This window comes from Beta vulgaris, chromosome 6 (assembly GCF_026745355.1).
Source record: "Beta vulgaris subsp. vulgaris cultivar EL10 chromosome 6, EL10.2, whole genome shotgun sequence".
Lineage (NCBI taxonomy): Eukaryota > Viridiplantae > Streptophyta > Magnoliopsida > Caryophyllales > Amaranthaceae > Beta > Beta vulgaris.
The window spans coordinates 39,253,737-39,278,676 of record NC_079207.1 but is presented as its reverse complement, the minus strand read 5'-3'; the positions used below and the strand labels follow the sequence as shown (position 1 = coordinate 39,278,676).

Genomic DNA, 24,940 nt, shown 5'->3' with positions numbered 1-24,940 from the left:
AGTAGTTCTACACTTTGTTAGTAGCAGTATTATCTTTGTAGGTGCACAAAACACAAAAGACATGCAAAGATACACATATGCATTTCCCTATGCTCAAAATACTCACAGCAAACACATTTTCCGGATCTACAATGTAATATATCCTGAGTGTTATGTGTATCCATTTGAGTTGATCTCGCAAAGTTCTTAATCTTCTTTAGGATCTTTAGTTTCCAATCAAAATAATGAATAGGGGATGAAGATGGTTCTCATAAAAAAGCTATGTTCATCTCTTTATACATACTTCCTTTACTCCAAAAGAATACTTGCATTTTTAAAGTCAAACTTTACAAACTTTGGCCCTGAATTCCCACCACTATATAATACCATGGTCATGTGAGATCTTGTCAAATTCATGCCAATGTGTAGTTTCAAAATATAGTTTATGATAATCTTTTTAATAGATAAAAAGATATTTATTGTCAACGTTGTGCATTGGATAAGTCTAATTGACAAGCGATGTCCTTCTAACCTAGAAAAATGAAAGGAATTTAATTATTTTTTGTCATTATTTAACTCGAAAATTATTATGTTTAACGTTACATGAGAAGTTATGTAACTAAGTACGAATTGCTTTAACTCTAAAGAGGCATATATATCATTCTCATCCTTTTCTTTTCCAAATCCTCTTAACCGTATCTCTTCCATATGTCATATGTGCGCGCGCGCACGTGTGTGTATATGTATGTGCGCGCGCGCACGTGTGTGTGTGTGGATGTTAATAGAGGACAAGCTACTCATAATTCCTTTTCTTATGTTCATTGGATCAAGAGCTTTCTATTACGTGCAGGGCCATAAAAGCTAGCTACTCCCTATCGTTTTTGGAGGTGGTAGTTTGTGGTAAGGTTGATCTTGTAGCAATTGACGAAGTTGAACAAGACGGCATTAAGGGTGAAGGAAAGAAGATAATATATATACATCTGAAGAAATTTTTCCGTGGCACTCGTTTTACTAGTCAAGGTTTTCTTCGGTGTGTCGAGAAAAAGCATATTGAAGGTGATATTGTGTGTGTTAGTGGCAAGGTAAGGTATCAGTTGGATTTCCAATTTATTTTGTATGCTATCAATAAACTTGACATCTCTAAGAAATGACTATTCTCTTGCAGTTGTCCCTTTCTTTTTCTGAATTGAGTACCTCTGGACTTCCGTATGTATGTGCTGTTTTTGAGCCTTGTGTCATTGCGATGAGAGAACATAGTTTCATGTTTGCTAATTAGTTTCTTTGAAAGAGATAAATCCTCCTCCCTAATTTTAAGTTTAGGACATGCTTTGTTGACTAAGAAAATATGGAATAAATAGATAAAATCATAACTTTTCTTTTTTTAAGGATGAAAGTGATTTTGCAACAAGGTTTTTGGCCTTTTTATTTCCATATATTTGTCTTGTCATCTGTTTGTTTGACATGGTGATTGATGCTAATGCAGAAGCATCCGTTATTAGGTCTGGTCATATGTTGACTTACCTGAAAAGTTCTAGCAGGACTGCAGGACTAGTGCTTTGGATGATTAGACAAATTGTGAACCTTGACATGGCTCGGAAGTCTTGAGGAGCTTATGTAGGGTAGAATGTCTTTTTCTTAAACTTTATAGAGTATATTTGCAGTAGTATGTTTATTTCTTATGAGTTGAGATTGGATTTGCTGTAGATAGCAGGCAGATTTGCAAGTAATCTAGCTTCTTTGTGGAGTCATGTTCATGGGGTTATCTTGGACTATCCTTTTTATGTCATCATGTATATATCATGAAATTCTCCTTTGTGGCATTCTTAGTCTCTACTCGGGACTTTTTGCCTCCCTTTCCTTCGTGAATGCTAATTTCTTCTAATCAATGATATATCTCCTGATCATAATAAAGCAAATTGCTAGAAGTCAAAAATTTGCTAATCATTCAATGTGCTCATTGGCCTGCAATAAATAGAGGTAGCTCTCTAGCATCTATTGCTTAACTTATCAGGTAAAATTCATGTATTGTGGAGGTGAGTCTTGAACAACCATAGATGAATTTCATTTTTCGTTATCTTTGCTACCTAGGTTCTCTTCTTCTGGTGTTAGAATATTTTGGTAAAGTTAAAAAAATCTAGTTGTAAAAATATGCCTGAAGATAGATGAAGGAACGTGCAAAAGAGCCATGAATATCAGCATACGCTACCTTGTATGGTCTCTTCAGCTTGAATCTATGTTGTTAGGTGTCTTTCTAAAATGCTTTCTCTGTCTTTAAATAGTTAAAACTTGAAATGCTTTCCTCTTTTGGCTGTTTTGGATGAGTCAGGGTAGTTCAATTTTTTTTTATCCAACTCAAAGACTATATATATTACCCTTTTCTCCTTATGTACACACCATAATTAACTTGCTTTTTATTTTATGCAAAATTAGCCTCAACACCACAAACTATGGCGTGGAGTGCACCCAACACCACTAACTTTGACTAGTAGCCGAAACACCTCAAACTATTGGCTTGGGTGCAGCAAATGTCATAAATGACGCTGGATCTTACATTCTTGCCAACGGTGGGGAATCAATGTTAGTTTTCTTCCCATTTTCCCCTTTTTCTTTCATTTATCCTATTTTTTCATTGATTAGAAGCCTACGTCATGTGAACATGTGTCGAGAAAAGTTAGCTCAGGCATCATTTATGACACTCCTTGCACCAAGGCCAATAGTTTGGGTATGATGGCTACTAGTCAAAGTTGGTGTGCCAGGTGCACCCGCGCCATAATTTGTGGTGTTGATGCCAATTTTGCCTTTATTTTATGATAATCTATTTCTTTATTGTCGGTGTAGTAAATCTTGTGAGCTATTGCCTGTTAGAGCCACAGTAAATTCTCCATATTCCATATCTTCCCAACATCATTCGCTCTCCAATTCAATTATTCAATTGTTGAAGACAATCCAAGCTCCAATGTTGAAGGCCATAAAAAATTAATTGTATTGGGATTCTGAGTTTGAATCAAATTCTACTGAGCATGCTTTCGTAGAATCGAATTCAGCCCAATAAATCAAGTAATATGAAAAAATAGCAGATAATTTTTGCATTCTCTTTCAAGTAGATCTATATGTAGAAAGGATGGCAATGAAGAGAAACAAACAAAAGAAGAAGGTGGAGGCCTGGAGGGAGTATGGAGGAAGGGTCGAGAGGGAAGAGGGGCAGCTTTCGAGGTGAGGATGAAGAAGTGGGGCTTGGGGGGAAGGATTAAAGTTAACTCACTCTCTCTCTCTCTCTCTCTCTCTCTCTCTCTCTCTCTCTCTCTCTCTCTCTCTCTCTCTCTATCTTCTTGGGTTCTTTGGCAATAAATATTCCCATTAAACTCAAGCTCAAGCTAGACCATGGTTTGCTAGTAATGGCGTAAAAGAAACCAAGTAGTATTAGAACGCTACACTAGTAATTGAACAAGACTTTAGCCTGTTAAGACTTATACATTTTGAGATCTTCTTTTAATTTAGTTGGAACACATCCCTTTCACTATTTATGTTATCTGATAGTCTAAAAAAAGCAAGACAAGGTCGTTATCTGCTATTTGAATTTGAGGTTCATTTGCAGGACTAGCCTCGTTCCCTTACCCTGTCATCAGCAATAAAGGGGACTGAGAACGTCCTGTGCTCTAGCTGCAGCAAAATAATCGTTATCATTTACTTTAACAAATCCTCCAGCTATACTTAACTGCTTTAAATTCTATTTTCCTGGATTCTGGTTTGCCATGTATTATTAGAGTAATGAATGATCATAGATGTGGGTGCATTGTTATGCATTACACTTGTTTCTGGTTTGATGTGTATTTTCTGTGAATTACTTAAAGCTCATTGCTGCAGGTGAGAGGCACCTCTAAGGAAGATCACTATGAAATGAAAGAGTATAGCCTGGATCTAATTGAAAATGAAGATGATCCATCTGTTCCTATGAACGGTAGACCATATCCTATATATCCTTCAAAGGGTAGCCTCAAACCTCAATTCTTCAGGGACATTATGACAAGGTTCTTTGCTGCTTATTGCTTTTTTCTTTGTGCTCTCTGATTTTTGTATCATTTTTGGTTAAGTTTCTCCAATGTACGTCCTCCGTATCAAATTAAATGCAACAATTCCCTTAACACAGACTCCTAAACAAAATTTCTTAAGGTAAGATTAATGCAAAAGTTTAGCATGTGGTTATGTTAATAAGGGGAGAGAAAGTGGGCCAAAAAACTAAAAAAGGAGTGGAATGGGGCACAAGATTACCATCACCACCACCACGGAGACTACCATCACCACAAAGACTACACCACCACCGAGGCACTACTGCCACCATCACCGCTGAGGTACTACCAGCAACCACCAGCAGCCACGACAACCCCCCTCCCCCACCAGCAATAGCCCAGCCTCCCCCACCCCATCAGGCCCCCCACCCTTGCGCCCCCACACCCCCACACCCCCTTCGATTTCGGACCTCTTACCCCCTCCCCCTTTGATTTCGGACCTCTAACCCCACCATCGCGACCCTTTTTGCTGTCTCCACCACCACCTAAAGTCGGTGGGATGAGGATTTTTTTTGTGTGGCTGATTCTATGGTGGTTAGGGTTTGAGTTCGTGGCTTGATGGTGGTTTTGTGGTGGATGGGTGGTTCGTGGTTGGCCGGTGGTCGTGTGTGGTGGTTTGGTGGTCACGATGGAATGGGTTGGTGGTGGTGGTCGTGTTTTGTGGTTTTGCGGTTGTTGCGATGGGTTGGTGGTAGTTGGCTGGTGGTCGTGTGAGGTGGTTTGGTGGTCATGATGGATTTGGTGGTGGTGGTCGTGTGAGGTGGTTTGGTGGTCATGATGGATTTGGTGGTGGTGGTCGTGTTTTGTGGTTGTTGCGATTGGTTCGTGGTGGTTTGCTGGTGGTTGTGTGAGGTGGTGCCGATGAAACGAGGTGGTGGTAGGGTGGTGCTAGTGACAGTAGGTGGTGGTTTTGTTGAATAGGGGTGGTCAATGTTGGTCAAGGTGGGTATTGGAGAGAGAGGGGAGTGAAGTTTTGGTAGTTTAATGTTGGTTAGGTTAGGTTAGGTTAAGGGGGGCTTAATTAGTTTTAGTAAGGGTATATCTGTAATTTCACACTCTAAATCTTTACCAAAAATAGAAAGAAGGAAAGTGTTGCATTTAATTTGAAACATCCGTTTTTAGAAACTGTGGCATCTAATTTGATACGGAGGAAGTATTTGTTTTTATTTTTATTTGGAAATGACAAATCTTTTGACAATGAGTGGAGCCAGCTTGTTGGTTCATTTTGCCTTTCTGTTTGTGCCACTTGGCTTTGGTCACTGTTTGCTGAAAACATCCTCAACTTCTTGGCCTCAAATAATTACCCAAACTTTTATTGAACTTCTGTATTACCCTCATCATATGATGCCTGATTATTTAATACCAATACCTGAACTGCCACTTCTTCGCTTGTTTTCCCTATGACAAGGAGATATTGTGCATTTAAACCTGAAAAAAATAAAAAAAATGAATGGAGAATTTCTGCATTTACCAGGAAGGTATGCTTAGTCTCAATCATAAATTTTGTGAGGAGAATAATAGGTGTCATCGAGATTACCTTTGAAATTCTTGAGCTTTTTCCCCTGAATAAAACATTAGTAAGAAAAAACATAATGGATTTGGAGAATTTTCCCTACATTATGGTGAAGTGTCACTTTTTGACTTGTATTTTTCGTTTTCCCTCTTTGATGACTTGAACTTTAATAGTGCAACTCTAATTTTAGAGACCTAAATGTAAGGCCGTCGTATTTTCTGTCTAAAGGGTGATATATGAGTTAAGGTATCTATCATATATACTACTATACCTATTAATGTACCACAAGTACATTGAAGATTAATTTGTTGCGGTGGAGCATTAGATTGTTAAGGTAGTACATCTAATGATTTGATGGTATATCTAGTAGTTGTGGCGGTACCTCTAACATGCTCTACACTGGGGTGCCAATGTTTGCACTTGTCAGATGTACCACCACAATTTTTAAGTGTATGACAACTAGTACACTTAATAGTTGTTTATAGAGTGAGTTAATCGATCATTGTGGTATGTCCATGAAAATTCCTAATTCATCACCATGAAAATGTTATGACCAAAAAATAATTAATTTTTACTCAACAATCACTTTGTTTGGACTCTTCTGCCAGTAGTTATGCTGTCCAGTATATTACTAATTGAACTCTAAAAATCCATGCTTAGGAGGTCACATCTCATGTGTCACAAGGGACCACACACGTAAAATACACCTTAAAGTGTAGCCTGCAATGGGATAATCAATAGCTGGGACTTTATATGGAAGGACGGCCGTAGTTGGGACATTCTTGTCAATTTTTCCAATATTATTATTCACATAACAATGCAAAGCAACTTTTTAGTTGGATTTGATGGAAAGAAAGAGATGTTACTCCTTAATATGATAATGTAGAACTTTATTCTATGTGTCTGCTACCGCAGCTCTTGTTGTATTGCAAAGTAATTCTCTTGGAATGCATATCAAAAGCTTAACTAACATCCCTATCTGTTACTAAAGCTTCTAAAACACTCTTGGTGATTAGTCCTCTATAACAGGAGCTACACACATAATGCTTTTATCACAACCATCAATAAGATATAGTATCTAGTAGTTATTGGTTGTTTTACACTTTTACTATCTTAATCTATCTAAAGACTGTTACTGCAGCTCTTATTGTATTACAAAGTAATTCTCTTTGGATGCATATTAACGACATTCCTAACAGAGTTATATATACTAAAGCTTCCGAAAAGTTCTCTTTATAACAGGGGCTTCACACTATGCTTTTATCATAACCATAGTTATTGGATGTTTTACTAATTTAATCTAGAGAAAACTTGTATCCTTTGTTTAGAGCAAGGTCAAAATAAGAAAATGAAGAGCTGTCAAGCTAATGGAAGTATGGGATTCCCTGAATTAGGCTATTCTTGTCTTCTACTTAATATAGGACTCAAAATTAAATGTAAAATGATTTGGAAAAATCAGTATTTATCATTCCATTTGTCGTAGCAAGTGGGAGCTATATGAAATGATGAATTTTAGGCATCTGATGATATTCATGTCCAATTACAGAAGCCATACGCACTGTTTCATCATGGATCAAGGGGCATTTGATCCAACCTCTATGTTCTCGTAGGTGTAGGGCTTCTAACCCTCCTAATCTTATAGTCTAGCAGCATAGGGGTAATGTTGATGCCAATGTTGATGCAATTTACTAATTTCCAACACTAAAAGCCTTAAAATGATCACATTATATAATTATTAAAATTGGCCATATAAGTGGGACCATCAAAGAGAGTGTTTGTGATGATACAAATCCAATGAATGCATAGTAATTTGACACTTAATAATTGTGTAAATTGATGTTCACTAGTAACCCTTTTCATGGACTTAATCCTACGAAATTGAGATATTGTTAGAATGGATGATGTGGTAGCTCTTTGGTGAGAAGAAAGTGTACAAGACATATCACAAATTTTCCGGCAACGTGTTTGAAAGTTAGATTGAAATCGATCTAAAGAATAGTCTCCTTGGTCAAAATAGGTTGTTGCTTGTTTTTAGTCATGATCATCTTGAAGTTGTATCACAATCCCGGACTTTTTTTGCATGATCAACTTTGTTATTCGAATGGCAAGACAAGCAGATCTCTGCATCTCCTCTTCGTATTGTTAGAAACCTACACTTTTCTTTTTTCTTGGCAAATGCTGCTTCGATTGGCATCTTCCTAGCTTCATTTCTAATTGTTTTTGTGCTAATTTGTGTTTTATCATGCACTTACCATTTGAAATTTGTCTTATACTTCAGAGCATTGCAGTCATTGCATTCTAATATTGATCCTATTCCTGAAGATATCACAATAGACATTGGACTTCCGGGGCTCCATGATGTAAGCAAAACTGGAGTTTTTTTACTAGCAATTTTTGTCATAATGTATGCTAAATCAATCCACTTTAATGTGAAAGCTAGAATATTGTACTCTCCTAACGTTTTATGCTAAAACTTTGTGTTAATTGCTTCATCTCTTTCAAGGTCCTAGTCATGAAATACCTTTTTTTATATTTTAGTTTCTTCGCAAGGATAAAGGGTTCATTTATGTTTGTTGATTTCTCTCTCCTAGTATCATTACTTTATACTACCTCCGTTTCTCAGTACATACATCAACCAACTATGATAATCTTTTCTTGCATCATTATGCAAGAAAAAACATAGTCAAGTGGGATCTTGATAAATTCGTCTCAATGCGAGAATTCCAAATATCAACTTTTAATGATTTTTAGTTATACGCAATTAGAGATATTCATGTCCAAAGAAGCGTGTTGGAGTACGTGAAAAAAGAGTCTTAGCATGTATTGTGAAAAAGAAGGTAGTATATAGATATAGAGGTATAATATGCTGAAAACTGAAACCAAGAGTACATTTTAGTAGAAAAATAGTACCTTTTTTCAAAATAAAAGGGGTACATTTAGAGGTAAAAGGAGTACAACACAGAATGTAAGTAAACAAGGATTTAAACAAAGTTGTGGACTTGTGGTACATATCACAATTTTTGTGGATAGACTTCATCTATGTTACTTCGGCACCCTCTTTCACTTTGGGTGTCGCGTGTCTACGCGACACAACTCTCGACACGCCTGGAAGAAGTGTCCGAGTCGGGTATCAGAAAAGTGTCGGAAGAGAGGTGTCGAAATCACCCAATCAGAAGAGAAAAAGAGAATAAAGAAAAGCCCATTGAAATTGCAAAGGAGAACTTACAGATCTAGGGCTTGGATGACAAACCCTAGATGTGAAATTGGAAAGAGAGGAGACTAAGCTTAGGAAAATTACCATGGGGATTTTGCTTTTCGATCAATTTCAAACTGGAAGGAGGATTCCATTGTTATCCGATGTGATTGACACAGAGAGGGAGAAAGAAGAGAACTGAAGAAGATGAAATACACAGGGAAATGGTTGTTCTGAAAAAGAAAAAAACAAATACTACTAAAACTTGAAATGTTATAAAGAAAAGCAAAACAAATAAAAGCAAAATAAATACTTATTAAATGTAAAGTTGACTATTGGAACATGACCCTCATTTACTCTTACTTATTAAACCAACATGAAAAATAAATGTCTGCTATTCTTTAGTTATAATAATTTTCAAGGTAAAAATTTAAATTCTACTTACTTTTTAACAATTTTACAACTTTTTCTTTTACGGAACAAAGGTGTGTTGATTTTTTCCAACACTTATACGACACCCGTGTATCAAGACACTCTTTTGACCGTATGCCCGTATCGGCCATACTTTTGGAGTAGAGTGTCGGATCCTCCGATCCCTGCTTGGATACGACATCCGTATCCGTGTCGGAGTAACATAGGACTTCATAACAAATGATTGAAATGTAATTTACAAAGCAATGGACCACTTTCTTTTACCAAAAAACAATCAACAATTTGGACTCTCTAAAATGTACTCTCTTTTTGTACCTTAGTTTTAAGTGTCCAGCTTGATACTATTGGTTTTTGATGATCCGTAAAAGTTCCGATGACAACATTCCTTATATGAGAACGTCGGTGGAATAGTTTTCCATTTTATCTAATATGTAATCTATTATTAACATATTACATGGTAATCAGGTTTCCTGAAATGTAATCGTATTGAAAGATTGGGGTTCCGCATTAATGGTTATTAGCCAAAATTGATTACTTTTTGGTTCAGAATGAATTATTACTTAGCATTCTCATATAAGAGTTGTGTTGACGAGAACCCACATATATATATATATATATATATATATATATATATATATATATATATATATATATATATATATTATATATATATATATATATATATATATATTATATATATATATATATATATATATATATATATATAATATATGTGTGTGTGTATATGTATATATATAGAAGTAAGTTCATATGAGAATGCATACTTACATGAGAAATGAGAATAAATTTTACGCGCTATAACTTTTATGAAGATGTGATGTAACTCCAATGAAAAAGTGATGTAGCTCAAAAAAAAAAAAATATTAGAAGAAGAATTCAAAAAAATTTTTTTTTTTTGGGCTCAAAGTTTTTTAGGGGGATATAACTCTAATGAACAAGTGTTGTAACTCTAATCCAATCGTCTGGTTGAGATTCATTCTCATTTCTCATGTAAGGAGCATTCTTATGTGATCTCGCCCCTATATATATATATATATATATATATACAAATTGGGTGTAAGATAGAGTTACTAAAGTGATTTCATAGAGACTAATTAGATTTGGAGACAAACTTTTACTTTCTCCTTTAATGAGTCATTAACGATCAATATTTAGGAAGTTGGAACAAGTGAAAATCTTGAGTATCAATCTTTCCTTAAAATAAAAAAATAAAACATGAGTATGTATGGACTCCTTCAATGCTAATTCTCATTGTTGCTAGAGGCCGTGGTGACGTTGAATTGCCTTTCCAATGAAATCATACTTGCTTCATAGAGCAAGAGCTTACCTTCTTGTGGTTCTCTTGTGTAAAGAGTGAAAGACACTCATGCATGTTGCAAAGAATCTTTTTTCTCTCTTACTGTTGTTATACGCCTCATACAGGAGTAGGACCAAGGTTGGAACCTGGGTGCCTGCTGAAAGAAGCAAGCTAAATACTATTGGCATACTCAATGTGTGTCGAGTGTCAGGCAGCATGTTCTGAAAATTCCTCTGGGTTCACACACATGATCTTATGGAACTGGTGGCACCTGTGCATAGCTTATGGAAGTGGCATTGCGAATACATGATGTGCTTTCTGTTTTTGTTGTTCTGCATCTCACGATCTATCACTTCTTGTTCTGCTTCTGCATTTTTACTGCTGAATGCTGGTAATGGTATGCAGGCATATATTGCGATTCACCAGCCTAAGGATTTAGATCATGCTGATCTTGCTCGCAGGAGGTTTATATTTGACGAGTTCTTTTACCTTCAGGTGCTCTCAATTTGTACATGCTTTTTCTTTGGGTTCTATATGTGTTTGTGTTTGATTTGACATGTTTTTGGTAATTGTTTTCCTTTGGAGTTGCCATATGTAATATCAATCTAAATTGATAATTCTTTTATGGCTGATGCTCAATTTCATATTCATATGATAAAAGATGCTGGCTGCGTTACTATATTAATGACAATCATTTTTCACTTTATGTATATAAATATATGTATATATATATATATATATATATATATATATATATATATATATATATATATATATATATTATAAGTGAGTTCATATGAGAATGCATACTTACATGAGAAATGAGAATGAATTTTACGTGCTATAACTCTTATGAATAAGTGAATAAGTGATGTAATTCTAATGAAAAAGTGATGTAACTCCAGAAAAAGAATATTAGAAAAAAAAAGTTCAAAAAAAAAAAATTTACTCTTGGGATCAAATTTTTTTAGGAGGGTATAACTCTAATGAACAAGTGTTGTAACTCTAATCCAATCGTGTGGTTGAGGTTCATTCTCATTTTTCATGTAAGGACCATTCTCATGTGATTTTGCCCCTATATATATGTGTGTGTGTGTGTGTGTGAGAGAGAGAGAGAGAGAGAGAGAGACTGTGTGTATAGAATTGAGTTCATATGAGAATGCATACTTACATGAGAAATGAGAATGATTTTTACGCGGTATAACTCTTATGAATAAGTGATGTAACTCTAATGAAAAAGTTATGTAAGTCCCAAAAAAAGAATATTAGAAAAAAATTCAAAACAAAAAATCTATTTTTTGGGCTCAAAAGTTTTTAAGGGGGTATAACTCTAATGAACAAGTGTTGTAACTCTAATCCAATCATGTGGTTGAGATTCATTATCATTTCTCATGCAAGGAGCATTCTTATGTGATCTTGCCCCTTTATGAATATATACTTCCCCCATTTCATATTACTCGCTACACTTCTCAATTCACGGACTCCTGGGCAATTGTTGGAGAAGAGAGAGGTAGAGAGTAAAAGGAAAAGGGACCCATGTGAGAGGAGAGAGATAGAGAGAGTTTATTGCCCAAAAAGGAAGTTTAGCAAGTAATGTGAAACTTCTCACAATGGAAAGTGTAGTGAGTATTATGAAACGGAGGAAGTGTATATATATATACTTCCTCTGTTTTTTTCAAATATTACACTTTCTATTTTAGGAAGTTTTAAATTAGAGGTTACACTTTTATTTTGGATGATAACTTCTCTCTATCTCTCTCCTATCACATGTTCACGTGGGACCCTTTTGTTTTTTATTCTCTCTATCTCTCTCCTCTCCAAAAATTACCTAGGAGTCCGTGATTTGAAAAGTGTAACATCTAAATAAAAACGGAGGAAGTATATATATATATATATATATATATATATTATATATATATATATATATATATAGGGGCAAGATCACATGAGAATGTTCCTTACATGAGAAATGAGAATGAATCTCAACCACAAGATTGGATTAGAGTTACAGCACTTGTTCATTAGAGTTATACCAACCTTAAAAAAAAATTGAGCCCATAAAAAAAAATTTCAAATTTTGATTTTTTTTTTTCTAATACTCTTTTTTTGGAGTTACATCACTTTTTCATTAGAGTTACTTCACTTATTCATAAGAGTTATAACGGGTAAAATTAATTCTCATTTCTCATGTAAGTATGCATTCTCATATGAACTCACTTCTATATATATATATATATATATATATATATATTATGTATGTTTACTCACTCAGTCCCGAATAAACTTCCCTTTCACCTTTTCAAAGTCAAACCTTATGAAGGTTCACGGTTCACCTTAGATTTTCTTTAAAAAATGTAGTCATGTGAGATCTTGTTAGAATCGTCTCAATGAATACATTCAAAGGTATTAACTTTTATGATACTTATTAATACATAATTAAAGATGCACATGGTCAAAGAGTTTTTGCGAAAAGTAAGGGATGAAGGAACTTTCAGTAGATATACATACATATATATACATATGCAGAAGCCATTACCATATGCTGCAAGTATTAAGAGACACAGGTAGTATGTATGTATAATTGTATGGTTTTATGCATATTTGTGTTTTATAATAAATTGCACTAAACATATAGAAGATGGAACAAAATTATTATTGAATCATTGAAATTGGTGGCTCACTTGTATTTGTACTTTTTTCCTAGTTGGGACGCATGTACCAAATGCTTGAAGGTCTTGGATCAAGAATAGAGAAGGAAGGATTGCTTGAAAGATACAGACATATGGAGCAAAGTTCAATTTTCACGGAGGAGTGGTGTGACCTCACTAAGAGGTTTTTTGACGCACTTCCTTATTCGTTAACGAAAGGTCAACTAAGTGCGGCTTCAGAGATCATCTGCGATCTAAAGCGACCAGTTCCCATGAATCGGCTGCTGCAGGTTTGGATTCGTACTTTCTACTGTTGCTTGGGAGTTTCAGTTTTGCTGCTTCTCATTCTCTTTCAGTTTGCACAATTGTTTATGATTATTTTTGGTGGGCAAACCTCCTTTCTTGATAGTATCAGGAGTGGAATTAGCAGTCTGCTGTAGCTGTTTGAGCTTGACCTGCTGGTAGGTTTATGGGTTTGACAATAGACAAGTGAACTCGCTAGTAAACACTTGTGAAGTTCCCGTCGTAAATAAGGAGCTTAGCACTTATGCTAGCTTGGCTCTCCATATTAACTAATATTTAACATATACTAGTATCATGGCTCTCCATACCTTATTAGTTTATGTTTTTCAAAATACCCCCTTTTCTTGCCTTTTAATCTCAGTTACTCCCATCTTCTTCGTTCTCCTTCATTGATATATGGCACCCACCACCACCACCACCACCACCACCATCTTCCTCCCACACATTCAACTATAAGTAATTCACCATCGAAAATCGTTTTACTTTTCTTTCCCTAACTTAACTTCTCTGTTAGCTGCTTCCGTTGTTAAAGTTGTTGCTCATGCTCGTCTTCCTCCTCCGACACAAAGCCGACAAGAAGTTGTGGTCGTTGTTTGTTCATTCTGCCGCTCAAGCAGAAGCCCATTCAGCAAACCTTTGTATCTCCTCTCCTCTCTCTTTCTCTCTCTCTTTTTGGATTTTGATACCTTTTTTGAAGAATTTGATTGTAATCTATAATTTCTGCAAATTTGGGGATTTAGGTTTTTGGGCAAGGTCTCGAATGTTATGGGGGAGATGTTGGTTGATCGCGGCCACGATTATGACGATTTCAGCTGGCTGTCTCAGTTATTAGTCATACTCAGACTGTCTCGGCCAAGATTTTTTGTTTATATATTTAAAAAAACATAGAATTGTACTTATTGTACATTCTTCTTTATTTTTTACTTCTCTCATAATGTGTCCCCCCCCCCCAAACAAAAAAAAAAAAACTTATATCTATAGTCCAACAAGTATTCTTACTTGTCGCGTCCCTTTAGTTTCTTACTCTCCTGTACATGAGATTTTATACAATGATAACATCCTGTCATGAATATTTCTTCGATAAGAGTTTTGGTGATCTAAATGCTTGTAGCCTTATCCCCAATTATTGAAAGTTTATTGAAGGTTTTCTTTCACAATTAAAAGGGTGAATGAGCTAAGAATAAATAAAACCCCTCCCCTTTCGAATTTGGCAAGTAGATATTAACATGTTCTTTTTGCTTCTCTATTTTGCTTTCTTATGCACTTCTTTCTTCATACTAAAGCATTTTGATGATAATTTTGTCTGATTTGCCAAATTTGGAGCTCAACAAAAGTGGAAAGCATTAGCTTAAGAAAAAATTGATGGTCAATTGGTCATAGATGGGATTTCTTATATTATTAGATGGGTATAATGGTGGGTCAGGATATGAATGGTTTAGACCTAGTGGTCGTATTTCTAACATATATTGATAATATATAAACAGGCTCTTGAACTTTCTGGGAAGTAGAAGAATTTTCAGTTTTACTTCACATCAAATGGAGGATTCTACTTACCTACTTCTCCTGGGTAAGTGGAACTTCTTGTCAGAAGTAATAATTTTCATGGTAAGTAGAACTTTCTGTATCTAAGTAAAGTAACTTTGGAACATCCAAGGGAGTTTCATCCTAGTCTCCAATTTCTTGGCTGGTGACCTCATACCTGCAACAAACTGACCCAATGGCTTTCATGTGTTTGGTATAAAATCGTTGGGGGTAGATATCAATAAGTTATAACTACTTAAATTTGAAGCTTGTTTTGGGAATCCCAACACTATGTTTCTTACTTTCTTGTCAGGCTGCCCAGGCTCGAAACTGGGGCCAACTTGTGGATGGTTTGAAGTTATTGTGCATGATTATCATGCAATTGGATCCATAAGTTTGGAGCCTTCGTCTTTTTTGAATTAAAGAATTCACATGCAAAAGCTAAGACACAAGGTTGTATATAGGAAAGCCCTCTTGCCCTAGTGGTTTCTTGCGCATTGGGCCTCTCAAAATATTAAGCTTGTTCATCAATGAAGCCATGTTTATGAGGACTGATAAGTTAGCTTCATTGATGAACAAGCTTAATATTTTGCAAGCTGTATTCAATATCAATTGGTGACATGTCATCCAGACAAGAGCAACCAATCCTAGGTGTTGCAACTTGACATGTGGATGGCAGTTGTAATAACATTGGCATTGGTAAGAGAAATTGGTTAACAACTAGACAGATGAAAATAGAATACGCCAAGTGACACACAGAATAATTTTGGTCAAAACAGATGTCATCAGACCTAATTGATAGTATGACAACTAGTTAATAATGTAGGAACCACCTCATAACCATGCTGAATATAGTCTTGTGGGCCAGTATATAGGGATCATTTTCAAGGAATTTTTCAGAGGTGACATCCGAGTTGAGGAGACAAGCAGAATAACCCCTCTTTCTCTTTTGGTTACCTTTTTAAGAGTTGTATTGAGTGGGTAGCTAGTTTTGTATGTTTTTGTGTGGGTTAGGAGAAAAAGTAGACAGAGATAGTATGGACCCTAAAGGGAAAGTGGGGCGATCTTCTGAGGACAGAGGGAAATGAGGTTATGGAATTGATCCACCCTAATGCTTAGCAACTACTTGTATAGATTATAGAATGTTATTTTCAGCTGTAGGAAAGATTATTCTTGTAAGCGTATTATTGTGCTGGTGATCATTTCAGCATTTGTTTTCTGGTTGATTCTGTTTGAAATGTGTCAAGTTTTCATCTGCAAAAAATCACTATGGGTTTGGAAGAGTTGCAATATTTCATGTAACCAAGAGTTTGTGACTACTTCTTGTGTGCATGTTTTGAAGAATGATCCAGTAAACACGTGTTTCCGCTCCGCCTTTCCCATCATTACATCAATATTTCTATGATCTGTATTTCTGCCTCCCTCTCTTTGTTTTGGTGGTTTATTCGGTTGGGTGCTAGGCTTTTCCTCCCTAAACCCTCCCCCAGCTCAAAAAATAATTAAAAATAATAATCTTTGGTATGCATTATTCCTTTCAGGGTGATGTGGGCTGTGGAAAGACAGTTGTTGCTTTTTTGACTTGCATGGAAGTCGTTGGTTCTGGATATCAGGTTAGCACATTTAACTATTTAAGGACGACATGCCTATGTATTTTCATGAAGTATGTAGGGGAAACGTGTAGTTGCCTCCTCATCAAAAATTGTGATGCATAAGTTGCCTAACTGTTTAACAACTCTAAGTCTATCCATCTCTGGGCATACTCATCATTTCACGAGATGACTCTTTTTCTAACATTATTTAATTCAATTGTTTTAGGCAGCTTACATGGTCCCAACTGAGTTGCTTGCAGTCCAGCACTATGAGGAGTTATCTAATCTGTTGGAGAATATGGAATCTGCTAGCAAACCTTCCATTACACTTCTAACGGGGTCAACTCCAACAAAACAAGCACAGATGATACGCAATGTATTTCTTGATCTTTAGCTAATTTTTGATATATCCATTGTGAGTTGTGACTCTTGCTACTGTTCTCACTAGCTTTCTACAGGAACTCCAAGCAGGGACTATATCTTTAGTAATTGGAACCCATAGTTTGATAGCTGAAAGTGTGGAATTTTTGGCTTTGCGACTTGCAGTGATAGATGAGCAACATCGCTTTGGTGTAATCCAGAGAGGAAGATTCAATAGTAAGGTTGTCCTTTTGTTTTCATATGATGCCATCTCCAACATTAAATTACTTTTATTGCTTATATTTCCTGAGCATTCGTAATCATGATGAGTTCATGAGTTTTTACTCTTCTGCCCTGAAATCTGTCAAATTCAACTGTACAAGAGAGACAGTGAAAATCTACACATTTTAAGAGATGTCTTGGACCACTGATCATTCCTGGATTAAAAGTTTTTTGATTCTAACTTGTAAAAGTATTGTGATGCTGATGAAAGTGCATGCTAAGACTCATATACGAGTGTCAGATTCGATGAAATCAAGAGTCGAACTAGGAAACTTCTGGATCCAAAGACACAAGGATACGTTGAAAAAGTTTTTTATAAAGGCATGGTGTTTTAGAAGTTTTTTTTACGGTTTTTTCACCATATACCCTTGACAATTTTTTTTTGCACCGTATACCCTCGCAAGTTTCCAAATTCACCATATACCCTTCATGTTTCACAAAATACATCAGCATGCCCTTATGACTAACGGTGTTAGATTTCCGTTACTCATTAGGCCCTAATCCTAATTAACTAACCTAAATCAAACCCTAATTCTAACCCTAACCCTAATCTAATACACTAACTTGGGCCCTACCCCTAACCACTAACTTGGGCACTAACCCTATCCACTAATTTGGGCCCTAACCCTAACCACCCCTTACCCCACGTCACCACCACCCCCTCACCACCACCCCGTCATCACCACCACCTGCCCTTTTCCCTCGCTGACCCCCCTTCTTTTCCTCCGTAACCACCACCACCCTTCCCCTTAACCCGTTGAACCCCTCCCCCTCCCCTTCCCTCACCACCACCACCACCACCCTTCCCCCGCTGCTAATCGAACCCCCTCCCTGCTCCTGCTGCGCGAACCCCTCCCTTTCCCTGCTTCTAATCGAACCCCCTCCCCTCCCTTCCCTGTTGCGCGAACCCCCCTCCTCGCCGCTTCCCCTATCGCGACCCCCTTCCCGCTACAGCAACCCAGATGCGCGAAAATCGAACCACCTTCATGCGTTTTTTTGTTCTTCTCCGGCGAGTTTGTAGGGGAGGGGAATTTGAGTCGGGAGATGCGAGGGGGTGGGGGGAGGGGCAGCGGGGGAGTGGGGAGGGAGGTTTCGGGGGTGGGCGAGGGGCTGCGCGAGTGGGGATGGGGTGGGCTTCGGGGTGGTGGGGTAATGGGGGAGTGGGTGGGCTGCAGGGGTAAGGGTGGGGGAGTGGGTGGGGTAAGGGGTGGAGGGGTGGTTAGGGTTAGGGTATTAGATTAGGGATTAGGGTTAGGGTTTGGCATAGGTTTAGGGTAGTTAATTAGGGTTAGAGGGGGGATTAGGGGTTAATGACTAACGACGTTAGCCTTCCGTTAGTCAAAAGGCTAAGTTGATGTATTTTTCGAAAGGTGAGGGGTATATGGTGAATTTCAAAAGTTGAAAGGGTATACGGTGCAAAAAAAAATTTGTCAGGGGTATATGGTGAAAAACCGTTATTTTTACTATAAAAAATTTAGTTTCTGTTCTAAATTATAGCAGTATTATTTAGTGTTACTCCGACACCTTCATTTACCTCACAAACGGGGTGTTGTGTCGTGTCCGACACGACACTTTACTTGGATACTTCATTTAAAACTAAAAACTTGACTTTTTTCTACAAAATAGCTGAGTCGGACACTTGGACACCCGTATCCGAATAGACACTCAATCTGTGTGTCTGAGTTACATAGGTATTATTTACTTGCTCCAGGAACCAGTACCTTGAAAATACTACAGGTGTGAAGAACCAGGGAAAATGGAAGACGACTCGCTGTCATAACCGGTGTATATTATAAATTACTGGTTATAATTACCACTATTTCATAATAAGAACCGGTCTCGAAATAGGAAATTTTGGCGCATGATTATCAGATATCACAAATATACATAGTATTTAATCTAGCTTAGCCAGGATATATTATGGGACCATAATGAAGGCAGTTATCATGTCTTGTCTGATGCATAGCATACCACTAAGATGTCATGATGTAGCAGGTTCCAGATGAACCCATGTTATGAATTTATGGGCTAGAAATTTTGAGAGGAGAAAGAAGATGTCATGCAAATAAGAGGTGTACATAGAATTAAAACATAGATATTATTGGTTCTTTTATTAATATATTAGTGTATATTGAGGAGTATGCATTACGTACTTAGGAAAGTAACCCCCTTCCTCTATGTTTCGCTCTTACATGTGAAATGTTATCGGAAGAGGAGGTAAAACTGCAACTAGAATCCACAAAAGCATTTTACTTCTTTCATCATTCTCTGACAATCAACTACCTATTGGTTCCACACAAAAGAAGGTCGCCTCTATTTTGTATACAATCGCCTAATGTTGGTTCTATTTCCTTGCCAAGGTTATTCTTTGGAAATCTTTTATTTGTCAAACAGGGGTATACTTAAGGTGAGAGGACGCTGGATTAAGGGCAATACAAAAAGTATGCACCAGAGGAAGGGGCCGGCCTGGTTATATCTTTTATGCAAATGAGAGCCTTTTGTGCATGTCATTCTTCATTTTTAGGTAATAGGTGGCTCGATATCTTTGGTGAATGTTGTTTGTTTTGTATCAGGCGTTGTCGGTTGGCCTCTTTATTGTGTTTGTGGTAGAGTTGTTACGTGTGTGCTGTTTGGATTTCGGAATGGGGTGAACAAAGAGATGTTGTTACAGCGTGCCACTTTTATGGATTTACTGTTAGAATAGAATCTGTATATTCTCTTGGGGTCCTCTGTACCATATCACTTGCTTTAAGGAAAGAGTCACTTATGTGGCTTCCTTCTGGGCTAAGGCAGCCCTGGTTTTGAAAAGTTGCTCAATTTTGCAAATAAAAAAGGAGATGGATTTCTTTCTAATTTTCAGTTGTGCTGGAGGACAATTTATTTTATTTGTTGTATACTCTGTAAATTCTTATATATAATTTTTTCATAAAAAACGATTGGCTGTGCGAACCTTTTCTGTTGCACTTCGGGCATGTAATGTTACATTTGAGATTTGGCAAGAGCAGCATTTTATGTCGCACTTCGTGGCTATTGTCACGTACATGTACTTCATAATTGCAGGAAACAGGCACGTTTCTCTTTTCTTTTGGAGAGGCATATAATTTGTTCATTCTTCTTTCTAGAATTCCCTTGTACTTATTATCCTATTATGGATTTTTGTGTTGTGGCTAGAATGTTGGAAAATTTAGGTGAGTTTATAATGGTTAGGTGCTAGAGATTTCATTTTTTAGCAACTGCTTTGAAACGGACTTGCAGATCCTTTTAGCGAATCTCAGAAGCTGAAAGCAGGATAAATTCTGTGGTAGCTGGCCTTTTTTATGATCTAGTTGGCGATTCTGTGTTCGGCTGTTTAGTCAAGAAAAAAGTAGTTTTTTAAGTGTCTCAGGCCTCTCGGCAGCTCATGGGTTTGGGCGTTTCTCTTTCTTTATTCCCTAGTTGAAGTAGCACATCATTACAATTAGCTCTTATTTACGATTTATGTGATTTTTTTCTTACATTAAGGAACCTTGTGAAGTTGAGATGTAGGCTCCTATACTCTTTTCTTTAGACCTAAAAAATTTTAGCTAATAATGAGGCGAGAGTTCTTATTTGTATGAAATCGAAAGTGCAAAGACTTAAGTAATGGGGTGAAACTGGTGAAATATTGTAGTAACCTAGGACAAAAGGTTGCCACGCAGATCCAGGATGGAGAGTTAGGAATTAATCAATAAAGGCTCTTCTGTTTTGGAGCATAGCTGAAAATAAGCTCTATTAATTGAGCCTTGTGAGAATCTTAAAGCTAAGATATGTAAACAAAATTTATGGAAAGAGTAAATTACAGCTGGTCAGAAAGTTCAGATAAAGCATGACAAAAAAATTTCATAAGCTTGTTCTCTTGTGGGCTGCAAGTTGTCAATTTTCATCTTCCTGCCTCCTTGACATATTTCAAGCTTCTGAAAAACTTTCTTTAAAGGCAAGTTTAGGTTGAGAATCAATCAACAAACTAAAAGATGCAATGACCAGCTCGAAAAGTTAGTCTGATGTGTCCAGGGGTTAATGAGGGTAGTTAACCATTGATAATATACCTCTTATCATAAAGAAATTACTGACCTATGTATGCAAAGGAATAATAATATCTAAAGTACCTTCTTCTTTTCTCTCCAAGCTATTTTTTTCTTTAAGCTCTTCCCAGGTCTGTACAGAAGTCTGTGTTCAACCCCTAAATGCTTTAGTAGCTTGCTGCTACATTTATACTAGCACTCCAAATTGTACTCTACTCATACACCTATGTCCCAAATTTCAATCACGCTTTATTCAGTTCAGCATGGCTCCTACATCTGCTCAATCATATCATTTGAACTACCGTCCTGCACTAACAGTTGATGCAGCTGCTGCTATATGTAGCTCTAATAAGTTTCTATGCACCTAAACTTTGATTCACAATCCTCAAAGAGCCGCATCAGCTTCTAAACCTAATTTAGTTCATAAGGACATCAGCCCTTCAGTCCCAGCTCCATGTTCTTGTGTGTGGGTAGCCAAAGATTTACCAGATACTGCTTTGCTATGCCTAATATTCCAAAAGAAATGAGTTAGCTGCTACCTTGGCTTTCTAATGATGTCTGAGATGCATTTTAATGCCAACAATTCACTTCACAACCTTCAAACTGGATTGTAAGGACTTCAGTATGTGTTTGCTCCTTTGACTTTTCTCGTAATTTTTTTTGTCTCCCCTTGATTATCTCCAGCACTTTTCATAATACTTTGCACAAAATACCATATAATCCTTAGCCTTTGCTCTTCATTTTTTCGATTTTCGATGTTCTTTAGCTTCATCAAAAAGTCAGAAATTGGCACCTAGGATAATAATGTGCTTAATGAGTTCTTAGGCATCTGGATGGACTAGTGTATTAAACAGACACGTATAACATAATGGAAAATAATCGTTAGATGAAATTTGATGTTGGTGGCATGTGATGTCATCAAGGGACGTAAATTCTATTGTAAGTGCATTTACTTGCTTTCAGGATGTTGGGCGGAATACATTAGTTGATTGTGACGGCAAAAAACTTTGCAGTTATGTTGTGCATCTACATCTTCTGGAACTGGTTCAGCTTCTTTCGGTGGTGCCACGAAAGTTGAAATCCAGATGGCACCTCATGTTCTTGCAATGTCAGCTACCCCAATCCCAAGAAGTCTTGCTTTGGCTCTTTATGGAGATATGTCGCTGACTCAGGTATTCAGATTTTATTTCTTTACAAATTACAAAATATCATCTCCAAATTTTACTTGCCTATTGTATCGTTTTTATCTTTTTTTACAATATTTTGACTAGAAAAACTTGCTTTTGGAAAGACAAACTTCTTTCATGAGTGGGCCTTAAACTGGTCTTTTAGGCCATATATTTGTCATAGTGTGATAATGATATTTGTAATTCTGTTGATCAATAGTCACCAACCATTCCTCAATTCTTGTCAAGTAACTGAATTAGAAAAAAAGCAGCTGTGTACTTCGGGTCCTTCTGATCGATGCATGTATATTATTCCTATATTTACCACCCTGACAAATGCATAGGTATTCTTTGTCGTAGAATCAAGTATTGCAGCTCCTTTTTCTTCCTCGCCCCTTTTTATTTCTTTTTCTTTTTGTCCTTTTATCTCTTCTGAGTTTGGGGGTGAGAGTAGGAAATAATAGCGAATGCTGAAAACTCCTTTTTTTTCCGGATTCCTATTCCAAATGGCGCCTAGAAATATGTCCAGGACAATTGAAGGATAGAGCAAGAGCAATGATGGTGCTATGCATTAGGTATAAGGAAGGCGTAATATTGTAAATATAAATAATTAGGTTAGCTTGGGGAGTAAGTAAGTAAGTTAGCTCTACAAATAAAAGAGATTAGTGATAGGAGGGGGAAGAAAAAGATGGTCGCCGGCAACAACCACAGTGGTGGAGGAATGTTCGAGAAAGGTGAAGCCGGAGGAAGTGGTTCCGGCGATGGTACAGGCCTCTTAGTCGGAAATGTAAGTTTGCAACCGCAACGTGTGGTGGCCTAATCACGGAAGAATATGGATTTGTCAATGGTGGAACTGAAGCAAGTGGGTCAGGGGTGACCTGGAGCATTTCTTAGGCATAAATACCAGTGATGATGTAGACTTATGTTTCGGCGAAAGATTGAGTGGTGAAGTAGGGTGAAGCTCATTGGGGTTATTGTTGCAGAAATTTCCAGTTATGGGGTGTGGAAGAAGCTTTGAAGAATTTTCCTTTCACTTGAACGAAGGCAGATTCAGAACATTCAGAAATTGAGGGTAATTTTGTAATTCCGAAATACAACATATCAAAATTGGATGAAGTCACGTGTCTTGGATGAGAGTGAGAAGCAGCCAGAAGATGATGTTGGAGCATCCACCAACATGACATGAAATTAGTTCAAGGGATCAAAAACAAAACAAAAAAAAAAAAATATCATCCCCATCCTGAACAAGTTGCAAAATATGTTTGGTCATAGTGTGACCAACTAAGGAATTGGTCACATGGTGAACAATAAAAATTAAGTCATGAGAGAAGTGGGCCCCACCAAGTGGTCGGAAAATGTGTAACAGAATGTATTTGCCAAATTGAAATGGTTATATTTCAAAAAATACCATTGGTCATTTTTTTTGAGATCTATAAAATGATGTCCATTTTGCCATATTTTGGAAGACTTCAAAAACATTAATTTCGAAGTAAAAAGTAGGAGAGAGAAAATTGATGAATTTTTTTTTTCTCATGGGTGGTATGATATTGTGAATTTGGTCATGAGCCATGACATTTTTTAGATGATGAGAGAGAAAGTTGTAGTGAGCAGGGGGTTGAACATTTTTTTTTTGTTCATGGTGGTGGATGCTGTGGTGGATGCTCTTAAGGACAATTTGGAAAAAGATCAAAAGGATGACATCACTAATGAAAAGGGTTGTATACATGGGAAAGTGAAGAGGAGAAGAACCCCACTATGCAGAGCAACCTAATAACGGTTAGTTATGTAATGCAGAAAATGGGCCTGCTTTGAACCCACCTTGCAAATGATGAAAGTTTGGGTATCTGGGCATCCTCACCTTAAGCCCAATTTCTCTATCTAGTTCTCTAACCCCAATTTTTCTATCCACCACTCCACCCATGCCAACGTATTCTAAAACCATCTTAGTTTCCCCCCCAAACCTTCCTTCCATCTCCACACTTACCCCGCCAACCCATGATCCAATATCCTTCTAAGTCCTGATTTATACTCACCAGAGCCCACAACACACAACTACTCTGAAGAGGACACTGGCCTGAGGCTGGGAATTACTGCCTATTACTATCCACCTTGAGGACAAGGTGGAAGTTTGGGTGGCTTGTAGTGTTATGCATTGATTATAAGGAAGGAGCAATATTGTAAATACAAATAATTAGGTTAGCTTGGGTATGAAGAAAATTATTGAGAGATTAAACACATGAATACTTGGCAACTATCTTTATTTTCTGTAAATTTTCCACTACTATTGATGAATATCTCCAGCTTGTTCCCTTAGATTATCTGCACAAAATGCCAGTTCATTACAGATGGTCCTACTTATCCTTCGCATTTTGTACTCGCTTCAAGTTGACCTACCTTTATGTTGCTGCTGGTAATAAAGTACTCTCTCCTTCCACAGATAAGCATCGTGTTAGGTTTAGCCGTTTAGGCACACTTAGTTAGAGTCTATGGTAGAAGAGTATAGACTCTTTTGGTAGGTAGTGTAAAACT

At 37.0% G+C, this 24,940-nt stretch overlaps 1 protein-coding gene across 3 annotated transcripts in view; it reads left to right on the top strand.

Annotated features, from left to right (window-relative positions):
- LOC104896864 (ATP-dependent DNA helicase homolog RECG, chloroplastic) overlaps positions 1-24,940 on the top strand; it is a 36,685-nt gene that overhangs the window by 4,280 nt on the left and 7,465 nt on the right. For all 3 annotated transcript variants that reach the window (XM_048646126.2, XM_010683652.4, XM_048646127.2), the window contains exons 5-13: positions 830-1,061; positions 3,844-4,007; positions 7,838-7,919; positions 10,908-10,997; positions 13,207-13,440; positions 16,513-16,584; positions 16,790-16,939; positions 17,022-17,165; positions 22,259-22,417. In XM_048646126.2, the coding sequence (XP_048502083.1) occupies positions 830-1,061; positions 3,844-4,007; positions 7,838-7,919; positions 10,908-10,997; positions 13,207-13,440; positions 16,513-16,584; positions 16,790-16,939; positions 17,022-17,165; positions 22,259-22,417 (1,327 nt within the window). The remainder of the gene's footprint in view (positions 1-829; positions 1,062-3,843; positions 4,008-7,837; positions 7,920-10,907; positions 10,998-13,206; positions 13,441-16,512; positions 16,585-16,789; positions 16,940-17,021; positions 17,166-22,258; positions 22,418-24,940) is intronic.